The sequence below is a fragment of the Musca domestica genome, unplaced genomic scaffold, assembly GCF_030504385.1.
Source record: "Musca domestica strain aabys unplaced genomic scaffold, Musca_domestica.polishedcontigs.V.1.1 18, whole genome shotgun sequence".
NCBI classification, from domain to species: domain Eukaryota; kingdom Metazoa; phylum Arthropoda; class Insecta; order Diptera; family Muscidae; genus Musca; species Musca domestica.
Genome location: NW_026712238.1, coordinates 4,425,790 through 4,453,022, shown reverse-complemented (window position 1 = coordinate 4,453,022; position 27,233 = coordinate 4,425,790). Strand labels below are relative to the sequence as shown.

Sequence of the window (27,233 nt, the reverse complement as noted above, 5' to 3'; positions counted from 1 at the left end):
ATTAAACAAAAAGAAGTACCCATTGTTTATACCAAATACCTAATTTGAGACAATTCTATGAAATATGTCGCCAAATCATAAAAATTCTGAATAAAGGTATATACCCTTATATAGGGGATATTCGAATACATGGATCTGTATTGGCGAATTTCTATCCATAACGAACTTCAAATTTAAGTTAATTCCAGTAACAAATTTTGTATAAAATAATCAATTTTCTGACGTTGCAGATAATACCCATTAACAGCTTTAAATACCAAATTTCAGAACATTCCGGTAAAAAATGTGAAATAAATTGCCAAAAAAATCCAATTAAAGCTTCCAATTAAAAGCAAATTCGGATTAAAATTTGTGACTGAAATACAAAAACTGTTTACATTTGTCAAGGGCTTTTCCAAAATGTGTGGAACATTCCTTTTTTTATAAACCCATTAAAAAAAAGATCAAAAATAGATTAGCTCAGTTTTAGCCAATAAGGTTTCATGACCCAAGTAGTTCATAACCCATTTGACAGAAATAAAAATTTTAAGGAAAATGCTCCAAAACTATCTAAAATTTTCCCACTTGATCACCGCTTCCTCTGACTTCGGTAGTTCTTGTCGATATTATATTGAAATATGCGACTATGTGATCAAATAAGAGGAGAGCAACCACGATCGGTATTGGAGAGTTGAAGATCTAAACCTACATCGTCGGCTATGCTTACCACTCTGGGTTAGCAGAATCGCCAAAACAACAGATTTCCAAATCTTATGAAAATATTTCTACGAGTATCACACGAAGGATAAGGAGGATACTTTCCTATTATACCCTGATGCCCACCCCGAAAAAATAGTATATTCATGATAAGTTTTGATAAATTTTGTATTTGAACTATGTGGAATATTGTTTAATGCCATCACTATTATAGCTAAATTTCAATAAACAAATAATTAGCTAATCAAATTTTAATGAAATATCACATCGAGTTTACATATGATAGAAATCAATTAGAACTCACTAAATTAGAAAACCAGAAAATGTAGCTGTAGAAGAAAACTTAATACAAATGGCTTATCTTTATAAAGATGATAATATACATTTTGATTTCCGAACCTGTCGACTCAAAAGTCAATGAGAAACAAAATTCCATTCCAAATGTATTTTTCAAATTTTTGAGTTAAATTAAAATTAAAAAAAAACGATGGCAAAACAATTCCATGTTAATTTTAAAAATTTTGAATGAAATCAGAATATTTTTCTTAATACCTATTTGGGATTGTGATTTGCTTTCGAATCCACATTCGTATCAATATACAAAAACTGACCCTAATGTATAAGAAACCACTGTTGAATCTTAATCGTTGTAAGATATTCACATAAGTAATGAAACCGGGTGATTCCTGCCAAGAAATACTGCCCCATTTTGGCGTTTCTTTTTGAAACAATAATCATTTAATTCTAATATTTCAAAGTCTACATTTTAGCTTAACAATTGCCAAGGAAAACAACCGTAAGTACTTTATAAAATGCCAACATTGTAATAAGTTTTCCGCTAAACAATTTAAACAAAAAATAGATTTTTTAATGTTATTTCAATTGATGTTGTTCTTAAATTAGTAAAAATACCATTCAATTAGTTTATAGAAAAAAAGAATTATTAATTAAAACTATCATATGTAAACAAAAATTAGAAGAAAAAAAAAAACGTCCAGAGAGAGAAAAAATATGATAGGTTCCAAAAAATTTATTTTTAAAAATGTGAAAGTGAAAAGAGCGCAATTTTTTTATAAATAAATAAAATTCATAGTCAGATTACCAGGATGCCAAAGAAAATTTCAAAAATATTTCTATTTACTCCAAACTTCGAAACGAAAATAATGAAAAACCCATCGATGACGCCAAGTGTTTTGAAAAAAATATATATACAGAGCAGAGATTTAAAAATTTAAAATAAATAAAAGCTTTACGACGACTTTAAAATAATTACTTTTGATTGCACTAAAGTCTGTACACTGAAGACAATACGCTGTCTTGTTGTAGATAGGAAGAAAAAGAAACAAGAACAAATAAAGCTAAGCTGAGACACGCACACATTTAAGCCAAAATAACAATTCGCCACCAGTGAACATAGGCCAACTTGAAAATTAATTTCAGGAAAAAAACGATAGAAAAAATATCAGGATATTTGGAGATATTTAAAAAAAAAATGATTTATTTCGATTTTTTAAGAAAGACCTAAATCGGAAAAAAATTAGGTTTGAATAATAATAATAATAATAATAATAATAATAATAATAATAATAATAATAATAATAATAATAATAATAATAATAATATAATAATATAATAATAATAATAATAGTAATAATAAGAATAATAATAATAATAATAATAATAATAATAATAATATAATAATAATAATAATAATAATAATAATAATAATAATAATAATAATAATAATAATAATAATAATAATAATAATAATAATAATATATTAATATTAATAATAATAATAATTAACACTGTGCAACACAAAAAAAAACAAAATATGGGAGAATCCAGCAAATTATAAAAAAGAAAGAAATCGGCATATACCAAAATTATTTGCCACAAAATTCTCTATAAATAAAAATAAATTCTCTATAAATCTCAGAATAAAGCATAAGTCTAGATGTAATATTTTATAAAAAATAACATACTAAAATGAAAATTATGTGTTGCCTTTTTCTACGATTAATTTAACACGAATCCATTCTGAGTCAGGGCATTTGGAGTCGATCTTGCGATGTCCGTCCGGAGCATGCGCTTTGGTTTAAACATGGTATATCGTAATATTATTGTCAAACTTAGATCGAGTTCGGAGATGGACACTATCGGTCCACTCCTTCTGTTACCTCCCCCACAAAATGTCAACAATTTCAAAGAAAATAATTTACTGTGCAGAAAGAGAAAGGAAAAATCCGATTTTGCTCCAACTTTGCACATCCTAATATTTCAATCAGAGCTTTCTCAGATGCGAAACTGGACAATATCGGTTCACTTCATCTAGCACCTACCACACAAAGTGTGAACATTTTGACCCATCTTATCTTATAAAATATGAAGTAATAGTCCGATTGTCTTCAAATTACACACAACACAATACTTTCATTAACTCAAGATCTGGTGTGAGAATGGACAATATCGGTCCACCCGTTCTGGTACCTCCCCCACAAAGGGTCAAAATTTTGAATACCATGGAACACATAAAACGCGAAATTGAGATACGATTCCATTCAGACTTGGCGCATCTCAATATTTCCATCCACACAAGATCTGTTATAAAGATGGAAAAGATCGGTCCATTCCTTCTGGTACCTCCCCCACATAGGGTCCAACATTTTTAAAAGCAAAACGCTCAAAGAAAGCAAAGAAATGTTGTAGTATTTAAATCAGTCTTAGGTCAGATCAAAATAATGTTAATTTATGATACTTCAAATTTTGATTTAAAGGTCATAAAAATTGTTCAAAATTCAAAAACTGATTCAAAAACTTCTAATTTAATATTTGTCGCTTTTTTTCGGAAAAAATAGAAATTTTCAAATTTTTAGGGTTAGGTTTATTCTTTAAATATAAAAATCCAAAAATTCTTCTAATTTAATATTTGTCACTTTTTTTCGAAAAAAAATAGAAATTTTCAAATTTCTAGGGTTAGCTTTATTCTTTAAATATAAAAACCTAAAAATTCTAATTTAGTATTTTATCAAAAACTAGATAGATGCACCCTAAAATTTGATAGAGATCTTTGGATTACATCCAGCATCATTGGTACAGAGAATGTGTCATATCGATACACTTCTTCGAATAGTCCCCTTTTAAGAATAACTTGGATCTTATCCGGAAAATACGATATGTGGGATGAAAAAAACTCTCAAGAAAAAAATGATAAATTTTGAATTTAAATATAAATTTAATTTAAAATTTGAATCAATTTTAAATATAGATTAAAAAAAATCGAAACTTTATTCAAAAAACTTCGAATTTTATTATTTTCCTTAAAAATATTAATTCAAATTTTAAAATGTTGCCTATTTGCCATAAAAATCAAAGAATTAAAATTCAAATGTTTACGTCTAATTTTCCAAAATAAGACTCCTTAAAAAAAAAAAACACTTTTAATTCAAAATTTTTAAATGTTGGTTCCCTAACCATAAAAATCCAAATTCAAAATTTTGTCGTTTTTCCTGAAATAATCCTAAGTTTTCTTGAGAGCCAAAAAAATAGCTGTTCACTGGTTGGCTCACACAAACTCTTTGCAAAGAAACACACTCACACAAACAAACAAATTCCAAATCCACCGAATCGAAGATCTTAACGTGCAATAAAAAGTTACGAATTTCCCATAATTGAAAAAGTGTTTCTTTTTTAAGTTTTCCATAGAATTTTCTCATTTCTTACTTCAGTTTCAATTTTGGTTTTTAATTTTTAGAAAAAAAAAAAAAGAAAAATATATGCGTGCACAGATTTTACAGAATGTAAGAGTAGCATTTTAAAGTTTCCCCGCTTGTTTATTTGCCTGATTACACTTTTTGCCCGCCAAAAAAGTTGCCAAAATCATGCAAGCAAACAATGCTGAAAATGAACCAAAAAAACGAATAAAACGAAATTGAAAAAAAAGAAGAAAATACACTGGCTTCCAATTGAAAACGTAAAGAGCAAAAAGCAAACGAAATTTATAAAAAATTCCAGAATTATAAATCTAATTAGATGAGGAACCATGATTTGTTTAGAAAAGCGAGAGCGATGCTTTAAAAATGTTTGGAAATAATTGAAGACAATTATGAATTTTTTCCCTGTTTTCTTTTTATGTCATCTACTTTTGCATTTTGAGTAGTAAAAGGACTAAGCATATATATGTATCAATTATCACAATCACTGTGCTATAACGTTTGAAAAAAAATGAAACAAAAAAATTAGAAAAGCTGAATATTTTGTGAATTGGGTATTTTATTTTTTGTTAAAATACCAAAGGTCCATACTACTGCCAGAAGATTTCTTAATAAGCTTTATACACATGCGCGCTCAAAATTCCAATTCACAATTCAATTTTTCAATTAGACCAATTCAAAAACCAAACAAGGCCTAGAAATGTGCAAAAAGCTATTTTGCCTGCACATCTCTACACCGCAAAAAAAAAAATGAAAACTCTAAAAGCAAAAAACCAAAACGCAGGAAATTCTCAAGTCTGGATTTAGTCAATCTCAAATACTACTACTCATTTACTTAACAAAATATATATTTTCATATATATATAATAATAAAAAAATTAGTTAAACTAAACAAAAAGCATCTTAAACTCCTTTTGAACTCCTCATCCTTAAACTAAAATAAAGCTGCTAGCAAAATAAATACCAGAAAAAATACCAAAACAAATAATAGCTTAATATTTAGTGGAAATTAATACTCAATTAGATCACTTCATAATTGATATTAAAAAAATTTAGTAACAAAATAAAACATAGTTTACTGTAACCATTAGTTGACAAAATTTCTTTAGAAAAAATTTTCAACCAAATCGATTTTAGTGTGCTAAAAATTTAACATGGCCAAAAAAAACGAAATTTTAGTATTTTTGTTTTGTTTAGAACAGCAAATCGATCAAATAACCAAAAATAACCGACAATTGGTATTTGTGTTATATGTTCCCTCCTCTGTTTTTGTTTTTGGTTATAGACAACCTTTTATATGTACGTATAACTACTACTGCCAATAACTATTTATTAATTTCTTCTTAATTAATTTTCTTATTTATCAACCAAAAAAAAAAGAAAACCTTAAACTATTACAACTACCAACCAACCAACCAATCTTACAACACACTCAATCAATATATGTTTGGTGTAAATAATTTATTCATAAATTATTTATTATAACAATTTAACAAACGAACAAAAGATTTGAAATCTTTTGACTGTTTGCCTTCGTGTGCAATTAAACTTTTACAAAAAGCTAAAAAAAAACAGAAAGAAAAACGATGATGAAAATAATTTATTAATTCATCAGAACATGAATGATACAGTGTTAAATAAGCTTGCAATGAAATAAAGTGGTAAATTAACGGACTTGTTCGTCTTATAATCAGAATCCTCCTCCAAATTCAGCCAGGAGCCCTCTGCAGGAGTATCTATGACCGTATACAAGCAAACAAAAATCAAAAGAAAGATAAGAAGAGTTTGCAAGACGCAGATACGGGAAACCAGCAAATAATTGAAAGCCTTAAACCAGCGAACATTTGGGCGCCACATTTAAAAGTAAATTAAATAAATTTCTTTTTCCACTAAAAACAGTGTTAAAAAAATTAAAAAAAGAATAACTTGTTCTCATTATTACCAAGTAATGAATTACAGAAGCAATGACTACGAGACCGCATATTATGAATTCGAAATTCAGCATTAGGTAACGAAGAGTAAAATAAATACCTCGAGTTGTTAACTTAAATGTAAGACTTTAACCAGCCTTTAAAGTTTGCCAAAATGACACTATGTAGTCCCTGGGCCGAAACGAGGATTGGAATTAAAAAAATTCTCGCAGTGCTAATTTTAACTTCACGAGAACCCACGATGCCTAGTTAACGACACTTGTCTGGAAATTTTTGACTAAAACATAAAAAAACTTCGTTATATCAGGCATTATACCAATAGTGGACTTCGTCTGCAGTAATATTTGCATCCTTTATTGGTCTGATATGTCAAACTATAGCTTCTCTATACTTTAAGTTTGGAAATACTAACATAACAAATGAAGAACCTACAGAGATTTTTTGAAGATATTGCTTTGACATTCCAAATACCTAAAATTGTGAGATACATCTAATTTTAGTCCTATGTTAAGTGATCTTTACAAAGATTTGTGAATACTATGCCTATAACCTTAAATAAGACGGTACAGTTAACCAAAAACGAAAAAAAACCTGGCAGTTTGGAATTTTTGACGGGGTATTACATTATAAGCAGCATTATGGTCTGTCTGGGAAGAATCTATGTCTTCTATAAAGAAAATTATGATGCTCGCTGATAGAGAATAACTGTCTTCTAATAGAGATCAGATCCTATCAGAAGGATTTCTCATAAAACAGAAGAAAGTCTCTCTGTTGTAGAGTAGAAGGTCTTCTAATAGTGGAGTAGAAGATCAGAGGGTCTTATCATAATGGTGTAGAAGAACCAAAGGTCTTCTTATAGGGAAGTAGAACACCAGAAGGTCAGAAGGTATTTTCGTAGAAGACCAGAAAACAAGAAGGTCATCTCATAAAAGACAAATGGAAGCCTCGAAAGTTTGCTTATGTTCTGCATATGTGTTCTGATAAAAGACCCTAAGTTCCCAGAGAAGATCATAAAGTCTTCTCACTGACGACCAAAGGGGTCTTTTCATAGAAAACCTAAATGTCTTCTCAAAGAATGTCAAAGGTTTTCCCGAAGAAGACCCAAGGTCTACTTAAAGAAAACCAGAATATATAGAAGTCCAGAAGGTCTTCCTAAAGCAGTCCAGAAGGTCATATTACGAAAGATCTGAAAATCTTCACATAACAGAGCAGAAGGTCTATCTTTAAAAATCCTGAAGGTATTTCCATAGAAGAGCAGAAAATCTTCCCAAAGAAGATGAACAAATCTTCTCTCCTTCCTTGGAAGACCCGAGGGTCTTCTTTTGGAATATCCGAAAGGTTTTCTCAGGAGGACTCATACAAGACTCGAATGTCTTTTTAGAGAAGACTCGAATATCCTTTTATAGAAGACTTGAAGGTCTTCTTATAGACCACAATCAATTTAGAAGACCCTCAGAGGATATTCATTTAGAAGACATAAAGGTCTTCTCATAGAAGTCCGGAAGGTCTTCTTACAGAAGTCCGGAAGGTCTTCTCATAGTAGACACGAAGGTCTTCTCATAGAAGTCCGGAAGGTCTTCTTACAGAAGTCCGGAAGGTCTTCTCATAGAAGTCCGGAAGGTCGTCTCATAGAAGTCCGGATGGTCTTCGCATAGAAGTCCGAAATGTCTTCTCATAGAAGTCCGAAAGGTCTGCTTATAGAAATCCGAAGGTATTCTGATAGAAGACCCGGAAGTTTTCTCATAGAAGACCCGACTGTCTTCTTATAGAAGTCCGCAAGGTCTTCTCATAGAAGACTCGAAGGTCTTCCCATAGAAGTCCGGAAGGTCTTCTTATAGAAGTTCGGAAGGTTTTCTTACAGAAGACCGGAAGACCATAGGACCTTTTCATAGAAAACCCGAAGGTCTTCTGATAGAAGACAAAAAGGTATTCTCATAGAAGAGGTATTCTCTATGTAAAGACCTTTTCATAGAAGAGCAAAAAGTGTTTTCAAAGAACACTGTGAGAAGGCTTTTCGGTCTTCTGTGAGAAGTCCTTTTGGTCTTCTTTGAGATCACTTTTTGCTCTTCTATGAGAAGACCTTTTGCTCTTCTATGAGAAGACCTTTTGCTCTTATATGAGAATACTTTTTTGTCTTCAATCACAGAGGACCGAAAGGCCTTCTCACAGAAGACCGAAAGGCCTTCTCACAGAAGACCAAAAAGTCTTCTCACGGAAGACCAAAAAGTCTTCTCCTAGAAAACCATACTCTCTTCATATCAAGGAGGATTATCTCATAAAAGAGGATTATCTCATAGAAGAGTCGAATATTTAAATTTGAAGCCATGGCTTCCCTAATTTATATTTCCATTGAAAACTCAACTGCTTTAGGACAAAACACTGTATCATTTGTGAAAAGCTTTTTGTTTAAAAGTAAACCTATATTATTATTATATTTTAAGTATTTCAAAAAAGAATGCAAAAAAAACCGAACCAAAAAAACACAAACTAAGAAAGAATGCTCACAATATTCGAAAGAAAAAAAAACGAGAAGAAAGAACAATACAGCAACAACAAGAAAATCTATAACATAATTAAACAATCAAGCGCCTTAATGAAAATAAACAATAATAATAACATATACCAATAACAACACAAATTCTCAAAAGCTGTCATTCGAAAACAATTCAAACAAAACAAAACAAACAATCAATACATGCGATTCTGCTTCAAAAATTCACCAAAAAAAAAAAAAAAAAAAACCAAAAGTCACTCCGCTTCTTTCTACTTGCTTTTTTTTTTAAACGTAGTAACGATTTTGTAACATTTACTATTTCTTTACGCCTAATTTGTGTAAAGAGACAACTTTTCATGCAAAAAAAAAAAAAAAATACCAAAACTAAATCATAAAAGCTTCCTTCACAAAAAATACCCGTTTCCAAAACATTGCAAACAAAAAGTCCAGCATTTTACATTTTTGCCATTCCTCATGAGTTCAAATATTCAGCAAAATACATAACTTCATAAGCTTTTAGTAGTTGTAGCATTGCATTTAAAAATTTTTATTTTTTAATTCCTGTTTTGATTTCAATAATTTTTTTAATTTCATTATATTATTATTTTAATTAATTTTTATAAACAAATGTTACCAAAAAATATATATAAATCAACAATTTACTTCAAATAATAAATCCACCACCACCACAACCACCTACCAACCAACCAACCACACAAATCAAAAATTTCATCTTGATCCTTGAAATTTGTCCCTCACCATCATCGTGGTCTACGTCGTCATGGCCGTCGTCATGTGTTATCAAACGACAACAGGGGTTCGTATTTTAAATTCGAAGAAGGAGAACTACTGCCAAGACAAGAGGCCCGCATTTGGAAGCCGCAAAGTTTCCACTACGACAACGTTGCCGCGGCAATGTTAACACTATTCGCAGTACAAACGGGCGAAGGATGGCCACAGTAAGCTAAACGTTTTTCTATTCTAGCATTTAGCGTTAAGTTTTTTTGTTTTTCGTTATTGTTTTTCCTGTAAATACAACAGTTTTAAGTTAAGTTTTCTTTCACAAACGTTATTCTAGCCATAAGAATATTTTTGAAAAAAAAAAAAAAAACAAAATGTTATTGAAAATATTTAAACAATTATTCTAATCACCAAACAAATACTTACTTACCTACTTACCTGTTATTACAAATCAATAATTTAGAGTACTGCAACACTCCATGGCTGCCACTTACGAAGATAGGGGTCCAATACAAAATTTCCGGATTGAAATGTCCATATTTTATATCGTTTATTTTATCGTATTTCCATTCTTCTTTGTAAACATATTCGTGGCCTTGATTATCATTACATTCCAAGAGCAAGGCGAAGCTGAATTACAAGATGGTGAAATTGATAAAAATCAGGTGAGATTAAAACGCCACAATCTGCGGCTTTTTCTTAAAAAAATGCTAAATTCGTATCAACTCAAAAACTAACAATAAAAAATATTAATAATCCGCTAAGATTGGCTTGCTTAAATTTAACTAAAAAACAACCAAACTATTTGATTAAACATAGATGTGTACATTTTTGTTTATATGTTTGTCTGTGTGTAAAAAAAAAACAACTAACAAAATCAAAAAGAAATGCTAAATCTATTAGAATTAGTCCAAAATTATTTTTATCGAAAAACAAAAAAATAAAGCTTCAAAATTTATGTCTCAGCTTAAACTGTTAATGGTTTATGTGCTAAGTGAAATGTTTTCAAATATAGTTTGTAGAGAGATTAACACATTCGCCAGCTAGAAATTATCAATTTATTATAAAATATTTATGCCATAAAAATTTACAAAAATAATTAATCAATTCCATAATCATAGCTAATGCACCATTGTTTAATCCACATTTATCACACACTTGTTCCTAGTTCATCTATCGTCTGACACACGCAGAAAAGTCGTAAGAAGTATTCTAAAATATTATCCAAAATTACTAATGTTTATAGAGTAAGTGCGCCTAAATTCGGCATGTCCCAGTAGTCGGCAGATTTGAAATTTAAAATTAAATAACTAAGAATAGAATTGACCAAATAATGAAAAAATTGCACAAAAACGTCAACAGTGTTCTCTGCTCTCTTTCTGTAAAAAACAATGACCTCAGATCATTTATTACGGGAGAATAACGGTTTTCGTCAGTGAGTGTCTTCCAACGCGTGAGATAGAGCTTGTTTGAAAAGAAAAAAATAGTGGTGGCGTCAACTTAATAATCGATTTAAGTAAATTAAATTTAATATTTTTGGAATCAGAAATATTTTATAATAGTAACAGTCTGAAGATCATTTTATAACTTAAAAACATACAAATCAAGCATTTTTCTGTTATATTATTTAATGTCGGCATATTGGGAACAGAAAAAAAGAGATTTGCGAGTAGTCGGCAGGGGTGGCGATTACTAGAAAAATATAATCCAAAAACTACTCAAAAAAAAATAGTTTTGAGTCGGCAGTTGCTTTTATTTGTGCCTTTTGACCAACTTTTCTGAATTAAGTAGTTTTTTTAAATCTGCTATTTGACGATTTAGATAGCGGTGGCATTTTCGAAAAAAAAAATGTTGGCTATCTATAGGAAAAAATCAATTCACAAAATTCCAATGATATGAAAGGTACCTTTTTCTTTTTTTATTTAATCTCATTTTTATTTTAATTGAAAATCCATACGTAATCATACTATTATTGATTTTCTACCTATATTTGGTTTAGAATGAGAATTAAATAAACCACAATTAAAAAACGAAATTAAATTCAAATTTTGGATTAAACTGTGAATTAGTAATATAGCATTGTTGAAATAAAAAAAAAAAAAATATACAAAATAATATTATTTTTACTGAAATACGATATACCGACTACTGCCAATAGACATGCCGAGTATTGGAAAACTTGGAATCTGATCAACTTTACTTTTCTGCAATTGAAAGATTTCACTCAGAATGTTGAAAGATTGAAAACTCAAAAATCCTAAAAGTGCCGACTACTGGTACACTTACCCTAAAAAGCAAATTATCCAAAAAGAATTTATCCAACATTCCTGAAGATTCTGACGTAATATATTTGTATTTTAAATTCTCGACTTAATAACAATTTTACTGTGCATTCAAATTTGGATTTTCTTACGAATTTGACCTATGGCCTTTGCGTGGGTATCAGACGATATTTAGTAAACTTCTGTTGAGCTCAAAATACTTTGAGCTTAGTTTAGAAAACGAAAGACAAAGACAAATATTGAATTTCTTTTTTACAAAAAACAATTTAATTTTCTATTCAATTGCCAGAACGTGGGTAAAACGTTTTAAAGGCGTAGTTGAAAATTATAGCGAATTAAACGCAATAAGGATAATAGCAACTTTACCCAATTCAAACATGTCATCACAATTTTGAATTTCATAAAAATCGGGAGAATCTCGGACATATTTATCTCGGACGTTAGACAATAATGGAGTGCACTTAAACAGACATTTTGTGAAAATCCACATGCATAAAATAAAATCGCTCATGGCACACTGTTTCTAGATATTCATACATCCAGTATTTTAGATATTGTCTTCTATTATGTTAGCAACTAAATTTTCATAGAAGGTAAACATATATTTATTTATTAAATTAGGTCGTTGGATGGATTTCTCTGTATTTCTCTCACTATATATGGGGGTATTATAAGTTTGATTGGGCCAAAAATTATGTAAAAGCCCGAAATATTGGTCTCCGACATAGAAAACTATATACGGATCTTCCCATATCGCCCAGCTGGGTCGATCTAGCTGTGGTATGCCCATGTTTAACTGTAATCACGCTACAGGTCACAATTATGGCCCGATCTTCTGAAAGAAGGTGTGGTAAGGGTCAGAATAGAAGCCTATTGTTTTTGGAGATGATCGCAAAATATTTAGGGGTTGAAATTGACCAAAAGCAGAAAAAACGGAATTTTGCATGGAGTTATAGTTTAGGGCTGGGCAGAAACCTGCCACCTTGGACAGACATTATTTATCGGGTAAAATAGACAATAACTTTTATATCAAAAAAAACGAAAATTTCCATTAAACAGGGTGAGATAAAAAACTGCAATAAGGTGAGATGATCGACACTTTGGTATTTTTTAGTACCAAACTTGCTTTTCAAAATACTCCAGACACAATAGTCCAACGGATTGGTATCCCTAGATGTTGGTGGCCATTGTGGGCTGGAAATGAAGCGAGGAACCCCATTTTGTAACCATTATTGGGTGGCGCGTGCTGAGTGCAATGGAGTTGAGTACTGTTGGAATGTCCAATATCTGCGGCCAAAATGTTTGCGTGCGATGCCACGACCGATTAATATGAGCGCTGTTATGACGGCCCACACCATCATCACGGCCGGCGATTGAGTACTTGTGGCCAACCGAAGGTGCACATTTTCAGCTGACCTGAACGACAACGAATGTTTTCTCATCGGAGAAAATCAAATTCGACAGATCACCACTTTCGGCCAAGCGAGTCAACTCTTTAGCTCTTTTGAGTCTACTTGATTTCTGTTGTGATGTAAGTCCTTGCCCTTTTTCTAATTTCAATGGCCTTACCCCGAGCTTATTTTCAATATTTGCCGAATGGAATATTGCGATGTGTTCAGTTCATGAGCCATTTTTCGGTCACTGCAACGCAGATTTCGATCAAGTCGCTTCTTTACTTTTCGAACCATTTCTGCTGATGTTGCTGTTTTCTTTCGTCCACTTCCTTGATGTCGGGCTACGCTATCAGTATCAAGGTAACGAGCCATGGTACGAGACACAAAAGATTTATTCACATTTAAATGCAGGAGTGCTCTAATGATAGCTACTTGTTGGTTTCCAGCCAAATATAAAGAAATCACACTATCACTCTTGAATTCCATTGCGAATAACTTTTTTCTGGAAAATTATCACCAAAATGCTTTTGTACGCTTGTAAACAATATAATGAGCTGTCACTGAAATAATTTTAAATGCTGTCGGACGAGTGGCTTTGAGATGACAGCAGTCTGAAGTTGGTTGCAGTTTTTTCATCTCACCGTGTATATCACACAAAGTAATGAAAGTATCCAATTTGAATGAAATATCAAACATCTATAATTCGTGTCGAGCATAGATAGCCTATGAAAGTAGACATTATCCTTTTGGTACAGAAAGATACAGCGAAGGAGATTTATCTGATTTCTTCCAAACTTCGCAAATATTAAAATTTTTTATGAGTGTTAAATCTAGCTGGAGATGAGATACACTTTCTGAAGAAATGGTAAAAGTTGCGAAAAAAAGATAGGTCAAAAGTTGGACAGAGCCGACTATTATCTTAGCGAAAGGTATATTACGTCGCATGCCATTTGGGCTGTTATTATACATTTGGACGAAATATAGGGGCTATATCCAAACATGAACTGATAATAGGGAAATTGGTCATAGGAATATTTCTTCTATATCCCACATATATATGTGTGCTATAACTATATCTGGGTCGATTTTCACAAATTTTTTATAAAGCTATTTATAGGCTGAATTCGGTTGCATGTGCCAAAATTCACCCGTTTTGGGCTGATATTTCACATTTGGCACACAATAAAATTTAAATCGGAGCTATATATGTGGGAGTTATATATAATTTGGACTGATACTCACCAATTTTAATGGGGTTTATCCTTGACCTGAACAAATAATTTCTGGAAAATTTCATCTCAATCGTAAAAAATGGAATAAGAGAATGAGTAACAAAAGATCGGAGCAGCAAAAAAAAAAAAATAAATAAATAAAGTGAAAAAATAATCAAAGTCGGATGGAAACGACTTTTTGATAACCTACACCACTCTGGTTAAGTACCAAAAATGCAACAATGAATCAAAGCCGTTATTGATTTTGAGCTATGTCATTCTGTCGGCAACACTTCGAAATATTTGTCGGAGATCCTATGACCAGTTCTAAGATTTGGCTAGGATTTCGTAAATAATCATAATTGGGGACTAACGTTGCATAGCGGCTATTTCAGAGTCTTGACATACACTGAGCAATTTACAAACATTTCGGCTCGAATTGGCGCTTTTGACCCTCGCAGCACCTAGAATCTCTGTACGGGGCTTATGTCTAAATGTGGTCGATTTTTCATGTCATGAGAAGTCGAACTACAAAATTACGATTGGTAGAACCTCCATATAGAGCTATATCAAATGGCGGACATACATTCCAAATGTCAGAACATGTTCTTAATGTTCTAAACGACAGAACTTCCGTAGTGTCTAGGAAGGACCTGTCTATTTCATGGCAATAACAAAAATTAGCAGCAGCCTTAATTCATAAACATGGAAGTTTGACCCATTATACATTGGTTATGTTTACTTTAAGGGTTATTTAAAGAAATACTATTACATTTTAATCATTTAATTTTTATTATAAAATAGTTGATATATTTGAAAACATTTCACTTAGGATCGTAAGACCATTTACATTATTTTCAAAAACAAAACAAAAATAGTCTACTTTGCTAGCAACATTTTTAGATTCTACGATCATTGTGCATAGTTTTAGTCTCTCATCAAAAATGAAAAAAAAACTGAAAAATGTAGATGATTTTTTTTAAATATTTGTACATAAAAAATCAGAATCTTCTAGATAAACTAGATGCTAGACCTTAACGGCGAACTCTTTTTCATGCATAGATTTCATGTTTTATTAATTTTTTATTTAATATATTTTTTCTTACTATTTATTTTAACTATTGTTTTGTCCTTTATTTAATGTGTATAAATGTTGAACATTTTCCGGAAGTTGATAAAAAGTTTTTAATTACAATTATTAACTTTCACAATATATATGTGACATGGGTTTCATCCAAAACATTTTATTGTTTTTGCCTTCTGAAAAATTGGCAAAATAAAATGTTTTGCGATGAAATTAGCAAATCAAGATTTTTTTCTCTTGTCTTTTATATGAAAATAATATGTGTATGTGTCTGTATGCTATTATTAACAAGGTTTGTATGAAGCTTTTAGATGCAAAATAAAAAAAGAAAAAGAAGAGCAAAAACCAAATAGTTGCCTAAGATATTATGTTTCTTTAATGCTATATATTTATTTTACAAAAAAAATGCTAATTTAGATAAATTGCAAAGAAAGTTGAAATGCAAATTAGTTTTAATTTTAAGGGCACAAATGTGATATTTATTTATTGCCTTATGTTGGTGTTTTTCGAAGGCAAATCAGATGTTGGCTTGCCAGTTGAGGGAATATTTTATACATTACTTCAAATTACAAATTTGATATTATAGCGAAACATATCAGGCTCAAACTTGATTTTTACTTATTTCCGGTTTCATTATAAATTGTTAACTTCAATGTTGTGACGGTTAAATATGTAATGTAGAATATTATCTTAAAATTTCTATGATGATATTGTAACTCATTTTCTCTCGAATTGTTAATCAATAGTTAAACTGTATCCTGATCACCTACAGTTCGGCGATCATTCTATATTTCAATTGATTTTTATTACTCTCAGCCATACCGCTAGATACGACCAAAACGTGCCTCATCGAAATAACGGTTAGAGACCCTAGGTCTCTTCGGACCAAATCGGTTTCAGGTAATTTCGAGTCGATCTAGCGATGTCCGTCCGTCCGATCACCTGCATTTTTATGTGGTGCTCACGATATTTCTCGAAGGAAGTATTCGATTTGGTCCAAACTTGGTACATCGTAAAATTATTATCAAACTTAGATCGAGTTCGGAGATGGGCAATATCGGTCCTCTACTTCTGGTACCTCCCCCACAAAATTTTGAAATTTTCAAAAAAAAAAAAATATTTTCTGCACAGAAACTATAATCCGATTTTGTTCCAACTTTGCAAATCCAAATATTTGCAACAGTGCTAGGTCAGGTGCGAAAAGAGACAATATGGGTCTACTTCATCAAGTACTTCCCCCACAAAGGGTCAAACTTTTGAATAATTACAACTCCTATAAATGTGATGTAAGAGTCCGATTGTCTTCAAATTGCAAACATCCCAATAATTTTATAAACTCAAGATCTTGTGTTAAGGTGGAATATATCGGTTCACTCCTTTTGGAACCTCTCCCACAAAGGGTCAACATTTTAAGTATCCACAAAGCTCATAAAACGCGAAATTAACATCCGATTCCATTCAACCTTGGCAAGTCTCAATATTTTTTTATCACCACAACATCTGTTATAAAAATGGTACAGATCGGACCATTTCTTTTGGCACCTCTCCCACAAACTGTCAACATTTTAAATAACGAAACCGATCATAAGATCTGAAATAAGCATCCGAAATTACCATCCGATTCCATCCAGGCTTGGTAAATCTCAATATTTCTATCAACGTAAGATGTGTTATAAATATGGTAGTGATCGGATCATTCCTTCTGGTACCTCTCCCACAAAGGATCAAAATTTTGAATAACCAAAACTATGAAAAAATCCGAAATGAGTAAGCGGGTCTCTTTATTTTTCACACATACAATCATTTTTGCTAACTTAAGATCTGGAGTGAAGATGGAATATATCAGTCCTCCCCTTCTGGTACCTCCCAAACAAAGGCTCAACATTTTGAATATCCATGAAGCTCATAAAAAGCGAAATCAACATCCGTTTCCATTTCAGACTTGGTAAATCTTAATATTTCCATCAACACAAGATCTGTTATAAAGATGGTGGAGATCGGATCATTCCTTCTGGTACCTCCCCCACAAAGGGTCAAAGTATTGAATAACCAAAACGATTGTAAAATCCGAAAAAAAACCATCCGGTTCTCTTTATATTTCACACACCCTATTACTTCTACTACCACAAGATCTGCTGTGAATATGGGATATATCGCGTAGCGTAGGCTTTCTGATACTTCTGCCGCAAAGTGTTCAAAATTTTGAATAACAAAACGCAAAGCATCCAACCCTCTTCAAATTTCACAGATCCAAGCATTTTTGATAACGCAAAACATGTTCTGACGAAGATAGATATCTGATAACACGTTCGGGTACCTTAACCACAAAGAGTCACAATTTCCAATTTCTGTCATAATTGCGAAAAAATTCGGCGATACCTTATAACTTGTTATATCTAAATACTTCTCTCAACCAGAAACCTGAGATGAATATGGAACGTAGGATTTCGCTTAAAATTGGGTATAATTCTTGTAATTTTTCCCATACCATGATTTTTATTTGTATTAGATGAAGCACGAAAATTGAATACTTCGGTCGTCTAAATCTGGTATCTGAGGCACATTTAAATATTTTCTTAAAATTATCACATATCTCATATAAATTTAAGGAAATAACCAATATTTTCCAAACCAGGCACGCCGCAATATTAGTATCATATTTTTTAAGGTCCGCAACGAAATTGGCAAAATTGGCCCATTCCTTCAGAACCCGCTCCAAAAAGGGCCAAGAGTTTGAATAATCATAACAGAAGTCAATATATGTTTAAATAATCAAATATTGGCTGAGGGTATACATCTGCCGGCAGATCCGACAGATGCTATTTAACTTGTTTAAATATATTTTTTAATAATGAATATTTTACTAAGCAAAGAGCAAACACTGCCCAAGCACACTGAAAAATTTCATGGGAGAACAAACAAATAGGGTTTTAAGGCCTAAAAACCCCTGCTTTTATCCAACATCTGATTTGCCCCTAAAAATAATATTATGCATTTTTTATGTTATTTATTACAATAATAGGCTAAGTAATGCAAATTAACAATCACATGCTTTATTTGTCCATTTTTTACACAACAACAAAATATTTTTGTTTTTTCTATTAAATTTTAACTGAAATGAATTATTGAAATTAGTCATAGATAACTAAACTATAAGTGTGGAACGTCTGTACAATCTCTGCTGTAACAAATCTTGGCAATGTGTTCTAACTTCTCTGTAATAAACAAATAAAACACATGAAAACTCATTCTAAAATCTACAATTATCCCCCAATTACAATTTGTTAATTCTTGAACTTCCATTGAATATCTTTTACAGAAATCATGTATAGACTTTACAATAGGAGCGCGACCATTAGAACGTTACATGCCCAAAAATCGTAATACATTTAAATATAAAGTATGGCGTATTGTCGTATCGACACCATTCGAATACTTTATAATGATGCTAATTGTGTTCAATACTTTATTGCTGATGATGAAGGTAAGTTGAAATGAATCCAAAAACTACAACATCATTATTCCCCTCACCTCATCTCTCATGTGTAATTCATTAAGAATGTTTTGTGTAATCTCATGTATTTGGATTTTGTGAAAAAAATGCATTTTTGTCATACTTCGATATTGTTGTGTGATTTTTTTATTTTGATTATTTATTTCAATACAAATTTAAAAAATCGTTAGGTGATTATCCATTCATTCCATCAAACCAATAATGAGAGCGTTAGCATTTTGTCGTAGAAGTGTGTCTTTTTCTATAATTTGTAAATTATTTGTAAATGTTGCTTAAGTTAACAAATTAATTCATTATTAAAATTTTAACATTTTATTTGGCATGAAGTGTGAAAATATTTATTTGACTAACAATTTTTTTGTTTTTTGTGTACAAAATTTTAATATTTTTTTTTTTTAATAATTTTACTTTGAGGCTGCGTTATTTACACTTGAAATATCAAAATTGACATAAAAGGTATATTATTACGAGGGTTGTTATAAATGTTTAGTGAATTTACTCCTTCTTAAGAAGTTGATACTAAAATTGTCAATCATTAAAGAGCTGAAAAATCAGTTTTTGTGATCTCCTCTACCTTCGAGAATCCTTTCTTACCCCATCTAAGAAGACTCCAATTAAGTAAAAATGTATTAAAAAGCGAATTTTCCTTAAAAATCATATTTTTACGAGTGTTGTTATAAAAGTTTAGTGAGTTTTCTTCTTCTTAAGAAATTGATAACAAGAATATCAATCTTTATAGAGCTAAGAATTCAGATTTTGTAATCTCCCCTTTCGATATATTTTTTCCTCGACTAAGAAGACACCCTTGCCACATATATCAGAATTTTTCGGGTTTCTATTAGAAGATATTTTTTGGACTTCCTGTTGTTTTAGTTTTCCAGAAAAAGACAGTTTCCCCTTCCTTGAGAATTTTATATCCTTCACCAGTGTGGACATTATACCCTGACCTTTGTGCATTTGTTTGTAACAGGGAGAAGGAAACGAAATATGTAGGTCCATAATTAATTTTGAAGAACCTCATAGAATCACTTTCTGAGTCGATTCATAGATGTCTGTCCTTTTGTCTATCCACGTATTTTTGTGAACTTAATGCAGTTTGTTTGGTTCAAGGACGAACCCTATTGGTGATAATCGGTCCAAATTTAGATATGACTCCCATATACATCTTCAACCGATTTCGGGTTAATTGTGGACCAAATGGCTAATAACACCCCAAATTAGCCGAATTTTGGCACTTCGGACGCAGTTCAGCCCTTCAAATTTTGGTTGAAGTCCCTCACATGCGTATTATGCACCCCACAATAATAATATTTGGTACCAGTTGTCTTATAAAGCTCACAAATACCTCTGTCAAATTTTATGGAGATCGGATCAGATTTGAAATATCCCCATACATATCATTATCCGATAACATATTTATTTTGCACCAAATGGCTAATATCAGCCCAAATGAAGTAAAATTTGTCATTTCCGATGGAATTTAGCCTAGAAAAAAGTATTTCAAATTTGGTGAAAATCGGTTCAGATATCCCCCATATATATTTTTCCTCCGATTTGGGGTATTAAATCCCTCACATGCGTAATGTGCACTCCATAACAGGAATCTTTGGTGCCAGATATCCGATATACCTCAGAAATAAGTGTTAAAGATTTTGTCAAGGTCGTTTCAGATTTGAATATAGCTTCCATATATATCTTTACCTTTATTGTACGCCAAATGGCTAACATCAGCCCAAATAGACCGAATTTCGGCACTTCCGACGGAATTCAGACCAGAAGCAAGTACTTCAAATGTTGGTGATAATCAGTTCAGATATTCCTATAGCTCCCATAGATATGTTTCATCCGATTTTGGGTTTTAAGTCTTCCACATTCGTAATATGACCACCACAACAATAGCATTTGATTCCGGACATAAGATACAGTTTGAATATACCTCTGCCAAATTTTATCGAGATCGGTTTAGATTCTTATATACCTTCTATATACATTTTCATTCGATTTTAGGGTTAATGTCCACCGTATATGTAATATCAGCCGAAATTGGATAGATTTGTTCATACTCAACCGATTTTTTTCACTTTACGGAACTCGGCTCCATTATATATATTTTATATAATTCTTCTCGAAGTGATATCGTGCATTTTATAACAATGTTATTTGGTATGACAGTTGAACGTGCCTTCGTCAAATTTAGTGCAAATCGGATTCAGAATTGGATATAACTCACATATATTAGTTCCCACTGTAACTAAATTATAACTGCTCTAAAGCCATGATACACATTTAAATAAGGTTCATAGTTGGTATTATTATCTTATATGTCACGTGAGCTCTACTAAATATGCATAGTGGTGCAGGGTATCATATAGTCGGTCACGCCCGACTTTTCACTTACTTTATATTTTTTTATAAAATAAATTCTAAATCCCCATTTTACGAACTTTTTTTTATCCTGAAAGAAGAAGAATACACTTTAGACTAAGGCTTAGAGAACCCATCTAGAATGATACCCCTTAATCTCTTATCAGTCTTATAAAAAGGGCTCAAAATATTTTTTCTTATATAAAAATTAGTCTACGAAGACATTTTTATCCCCTACTTTTGCCTTTTATGACAACATCTTGCGGTGCGGTACCAAACTACTTTCTGAACTTATCGATCAAAAATTGTAAATGTCAACATTGTGCTCATTTGGTTGGTAGTAGTGTCTGGAACCTCATGATCAGGAGGTATCATTAGAAGGACCTTCAGCAAATACTGTAGAAACTTCTTTGAAAAAAGGAATTAAATGAATAATCGAATGCTTCAAACTTTTGAAATACAGAAAATAATGAGGTATAGATATATGGAGTCTGCATTTTATTATACATCGATATAGACCATTTCCATCATACTACCCACAATTCGAGACATAGTGCCAAATTTCAGAACTCTATGGACTTAGATGATACCGACTATAATGTGCGGTATCGGTCTTCAAGTAATTGAGCACTTTTATACCTTGAGAACCTTAATAGCAAAATTACAGCTGATTTGGTTTGAAAGCTTCGACAAGCCCATTTCATCATACTAGATATAATACGAACCATATTGCTAAATTTTAGAGCTCTATGAGCATAAATTATTTCCGGGCATCAAATATTTGAAAACCTAAATCGCAGGCTATTTGGCTTGAGCGCACAGGTGAAACCCTCAAAATTCATAAGTCCCGAGCTTTATAAAATTGTAGTCTAGTGGTAAATAGCAATTTGATTCTAATAAAAATTGCAACATCATATTAAAGCATACCAGAAGGTTGCTAGGTCGATCATACGTGTATATAGGACAAACGCAGCTGCACAATATAAAATTGTTATTTCTTTATTGACATTGAAGTTGGTTGTTTAAAAATGTATAAGATTCTTAATTGTGTTTAATATTGAAGTTATATAGATTTACAGTTTTAAAAAGTTGTGATCCTCATGCATTAAAACATGTATATGATTATTTTCGGTATCCAAATATTTCCATCCTTAGATATACCTCCAAAAAATCATTCGCCAATTGTTCATTCACTTTTGTCAAAATGTATTCACATATCTTCATGGTACCTTTCATTTACATTGTGTACATATCGACGCATCTGTATATATGTCATATATCAATTTCCCATGATCCCACCACACTACCCAAAATATATAAAATATTGCAAATATATATAAAATTATCTACATAAATATAAATATATTCACATTGAAATTTTCTACCCAAAAATATATATTATTAGTATCATAATCAAGGTGAGATGTATGAAAAATCGCTGAAATATATCAACATGGGATTCACGGGAATGTTCAGTGTTGAAACTGTACTGAAAATCATCGGATTCGGTGTGAAGGTACGTAGGTCAATCAAAAAAAAAAAAAAAAAAAAAAAAAAAACTGAAATAATTAAAATGAAATTATTTATTTCAAACCACATAAATAATAACAAAAAAATGTACAAATTGTACCTAGGCTTCTGAGAAAAGTGCCCTGTTTCTATAAAGCTGTAAAAATGTGATAAAATGCTGAAATTTACAATGTTTTCTCTTAAGAAAATTTTATATATTTTTGTTCCGTTACTTTTTCATATTTTATAATATTTTTAACAATTATTTATATTTAAAGCTACGCTTCTTTTCCTTGATATTAATATTATTTATGACCGACTTTATTTAAAGGTAAGTTTAACTAATGCTTTCACAAAAAAATACATCATCCAGGATTATGCTGCTACAAGGCTTTAAAAATGAGCGGTCGCATGGTTTAATATTTTTCTTTCTATAATTTGATTCATATATATTTTCGATTTTTTTTTTTTTTTTTGTTTTTTTTGAATATTAATCAATAACAAGCACACAATAGCATGTCAATTGCTTTCACATTTAACGAAATTGTTAAAAAAGATAATATTTTATAAAACTCCATTCGAAAAAGACACAAATCGGCAGGTGTAATTTTTATTTTTATCTATTAATTTTTTTTTTTTTTTGAATTTTAAGTAAATGTAAAATTTACGGGCCCAATTGAAGAAATGGTGAAGACAAGAACCAAAATTACTTGTATCAGAATTAGGAAACTTTATAGATTTCAAACAGTTTCTCATTCTCTAAATGAGCTCACTTCTAGTACAATTAAATCAAGATATATTTTCTGTAAATTTAACCCAACCCTCTAAATAATTCCCCACATTTTAAAAAATTTGTCAAAATGGCTAAATATGTTGCTCCTGAGATTTCGTTAACCTGCCTTTTCTCGGACAAAAAAGCATAAAAAATTCCAAAAATTTTAATTTTTTGTTTGAAATGTGTGCCTTATTAAATCGAAGGTCTTTTATAGAAAATTATAGAAAAAGAGATAGAAAATTGAAATAGAAGAAATAATTTTCATGCCGAATTTCTGGTACTTATCCTTAGTATGTGTAAAGAAGGGTTTCAATTGGTTCCTCTAAGCATTAAAAAATTGTGTACATTTTTAAAAAACATGATTTTTATATACGGCTTTCAAAATTCCTGACAATGCAAAAAAATTCTTCTGATGAAATTCTTTGTAGGAAATTTGGAGTCGATTTAGAGTTGCGCCTCCCTCCGTCCCTTTGTCTGTCTGGCCGGTGTACACACCAAATCTCGATTAGAATATCGGATTACGTCCAAACTCCATGCATCGTAATACTATTATCAAACATAAATCGAGTTCGGAAGTGGGCAATGCTAAACAAAAATATTTATATAATCATAAATCTTATAAAAAGTGAAGAGTCTGATTGCGCTCATACCAATATTACTCTCAAACCTTGATCTGAAGTTTGGTTAGGATGGACTACATTTTCTGGTAACTAAAGATCAACATTTTGAATACATATAACATTAATTAAATGAAAACTAATTCTCCGATATTTCATTTAACTTTCAACCATACTTCCACAAATTTTAGTTCTGTTGCGAATATGGTGCTGACCGACCCAATCTTTCTTGTACCTTTCCAAAAAAAGTTCATAAATTGTAACTCTCATAAAATTTAAAAATATTTTCCCATTTTTATACCCTACACCATAAGGTGGTCAGGGTATTATATCTTTGTGCATTTGTTTGTAACAGGCAAAAGAAAACGAGATAGACCCATAGTTCCTTTTGATGATCGGCATAGAATCACATTCTATTTCGATGTATGCGTGTCTATCTGTCAATGTATTTTTGTAAACAATGTACAGGTCACATTTATTGCCCGACCTTGATGAAATTTTGCACAAATAATTGTTTTGACCCTAGGACGAACCCTATGAAATTGGAGATAATCGATCAAAATTTAGATATATATCGCATATTTATCTTCGTCCGATTTGCATTTTATTGTGCATCAATAATATCAACCCAAATAGTATGGGATTCCGCACATACGACCATATTAGGCCCGAACATAAGTGTGCTAAATTTGATCGAAAACGGTTCAGATATAGCTATGGCTCACATATAAAATAATAAATCGACAAAAATAATAAATCGTATGAACAGATTTATTATTTTTGTCCTCCGCAGCGGTAATATACACTCTGAAACAACGATTTTTTGGGAAAATAAATAAAATAAAATTTAGAAATACTTTTTTCTAAATTTAATCGAAAGCGGTTCAGATTTGGATATAGCTCCCATATATATCTTCGTCCAGTTTGCCTTTTATTTTTAAAACGTATAATATTAGGCCAAATGGGATGGAATTTGGCACTTGCGACCAAATTGAGGCTAGAAATAAGTATGTCAAATTTGGTGAACATCTGTTCAGATATAGCTATAGCTCCCATATATAATTTTCAACCGATTTTTTAAATATGTCCTGCTGTAATATGCACTCCGTAGTAACAATATTCGGGGAAATATATCAAATACAGCTCAGAAATAATAATCGAGATCGCTTACGATTTGGATATAGCTCCCATATATATCTTTATCCGATTTTAAATTGTGCACCAAATGGGTAATACAGAATTGAAAAGGCACAAATGCCTCTGCAAATTTTATAGTAATCGATTCAGAACAGGATATTCCTTTCATATATAAGTTTTAAATAAAAAGTTTCATTTGTCATGTGAAGCTCTACTAAATATGTGAAGTGGTGCAGGGTATCATAATGTCGGCCCTGCCCAACTTTAAGATTATCTTTACTGGTTAACATTAGATTTAGTATAAAGATAGGATATGTAGGTTGAGGATATATATCTGCTGACAAAATTATTGATAATTTTTAAATTGTTTTGTCAAATTTTAAATTTTTGTGAAAGAGGTACCAGAAGGAGTACCTAGTGTGAAACAATATTACGTTGTACTAAGTTTGCATCATATCAAATACTGCCATAGAAAATTATAATGTTGAGTGTAAAGAGACAGATGGACAACAAGAGATCTCATTGTTGTAATTGTCCTGAAATGGATTTCATTAATTCGAGCCATTTTCAAAAATCGTTACTTCGTTTAGGCACATTTTGGCCTATCAAAAGGTATACCCTATCTGTAGCCATTAGTCTGAGGGCATACGTCTTCATTCTACGTTCAAAAATCTTCCGATATGCTTTAGGTAAAATCTGACAGGATGCACACAGGATTCGTAATTTTTTTGGGGGGTTCAGGATGAGGATTAGTTAATGAAAATCCATCAAAACCAATCATATTTTGATTAAAAATTCATAGAGACATTTTCCAAATTACAGAAATACTCCAAAGACTCTCCTTTTTTATTGCATTTAATCCACAGAAGGCCTATACACGATCTCCTATAAGTCCAAAAAATTTTAAAGGACTTTCCACTTTTTTTTAATATATTTAGACTTTAAAATAACTTTTTCCTTAAATTCTTGAACCCCAAATAAAGACATTGTGGCGAAAGCTGCTCGCAAATTTTCATCAAAAAAAAAATCAAGAGGGGTGAGGTCCATTTCAAAATCCACCGTATGGTGTGCTATTTTCGCTGAAGGAGTCGTCTTCTTCGAAGACGTCGCCGACCAAATGGTTACTCTGATGTTGGGCGCTACAAAGCCATGATCCAAACGGGTCAACGGGTTTTTTTGTCGCAACTTGAAGAGTTGGGATTGGATTTCTCGATTTTAACGTTATATGAGATATGCGATCATTTTTGGAAAATGTTGAAGCATACGTAATGTACCAGATATATTCATATATTCACTTCATCTAATAATGTGATCCAAATTTTGAAGAAAGTCCGACATTTATAATCAATTTTTCGGGAATAATGAGGCTCATAAAAAAATATATTTTTTTATCGAATTTAAAGGGATACCAATTTTTTTCATTATTTGATTTTAATTTACACTTTTTAGTTGTTTCTTAGGTAGCATAAATACTGTAATGTGTGGGTTACATATTTTTTCCATTTATATTTTCACATCAAATGCATTATCTGAAATCCAAAAACAATTTTCTCTACTTCTACTATTTTTATTATTTTTTTTTTTAATTCTCTTCTAATTATTTCTTATCGAAACCTGAATATTTTTCATTTAATTCTTTTTATAGTATCACGATGCACCACCGAAACACAATGAAATTTTGATCATCCTAAATTTGATCTTAACATTTTTCTTCTCCTTGGAAACTCTTATGAAATTAATAGCATTTGGCATCAAGGTAAGAAGGTGGCCG

General features: G+C 31.2%; 1 protein-coding gene across 1 annotated transcript in view; it reads left to right on the top strand.

Moving 5' to 3' along the window:
• LOC101889994 (voltage-dependent calcium channel type A subunit alpha-1) overlaps positions 1-27,233 on the top strand; it is a 206,278-nt gene that overhangs the window by 89,183 nt on the left and 89,862 nt on the right. The window contains exons 15-18 of the mRNA XM_059120872.1: positions 9,650-9,793; positions 10,039-10,240; positions 18,866-19,030; positions 22,830-22,940. Of these exons, the coding sequence (XP_058976855.1) occupies positions 9,650-9,793; positions 10,039-10,240; positions 18,866-19,030; positions 22,830-22,940 (622 nt within the window). The remainder of the gene's footprint in view (positions 1-9,649; positions 9,794-10,038; positions 10,241-18,865; positions 19,031-22,829; positions 22,941-27,233) is intronic.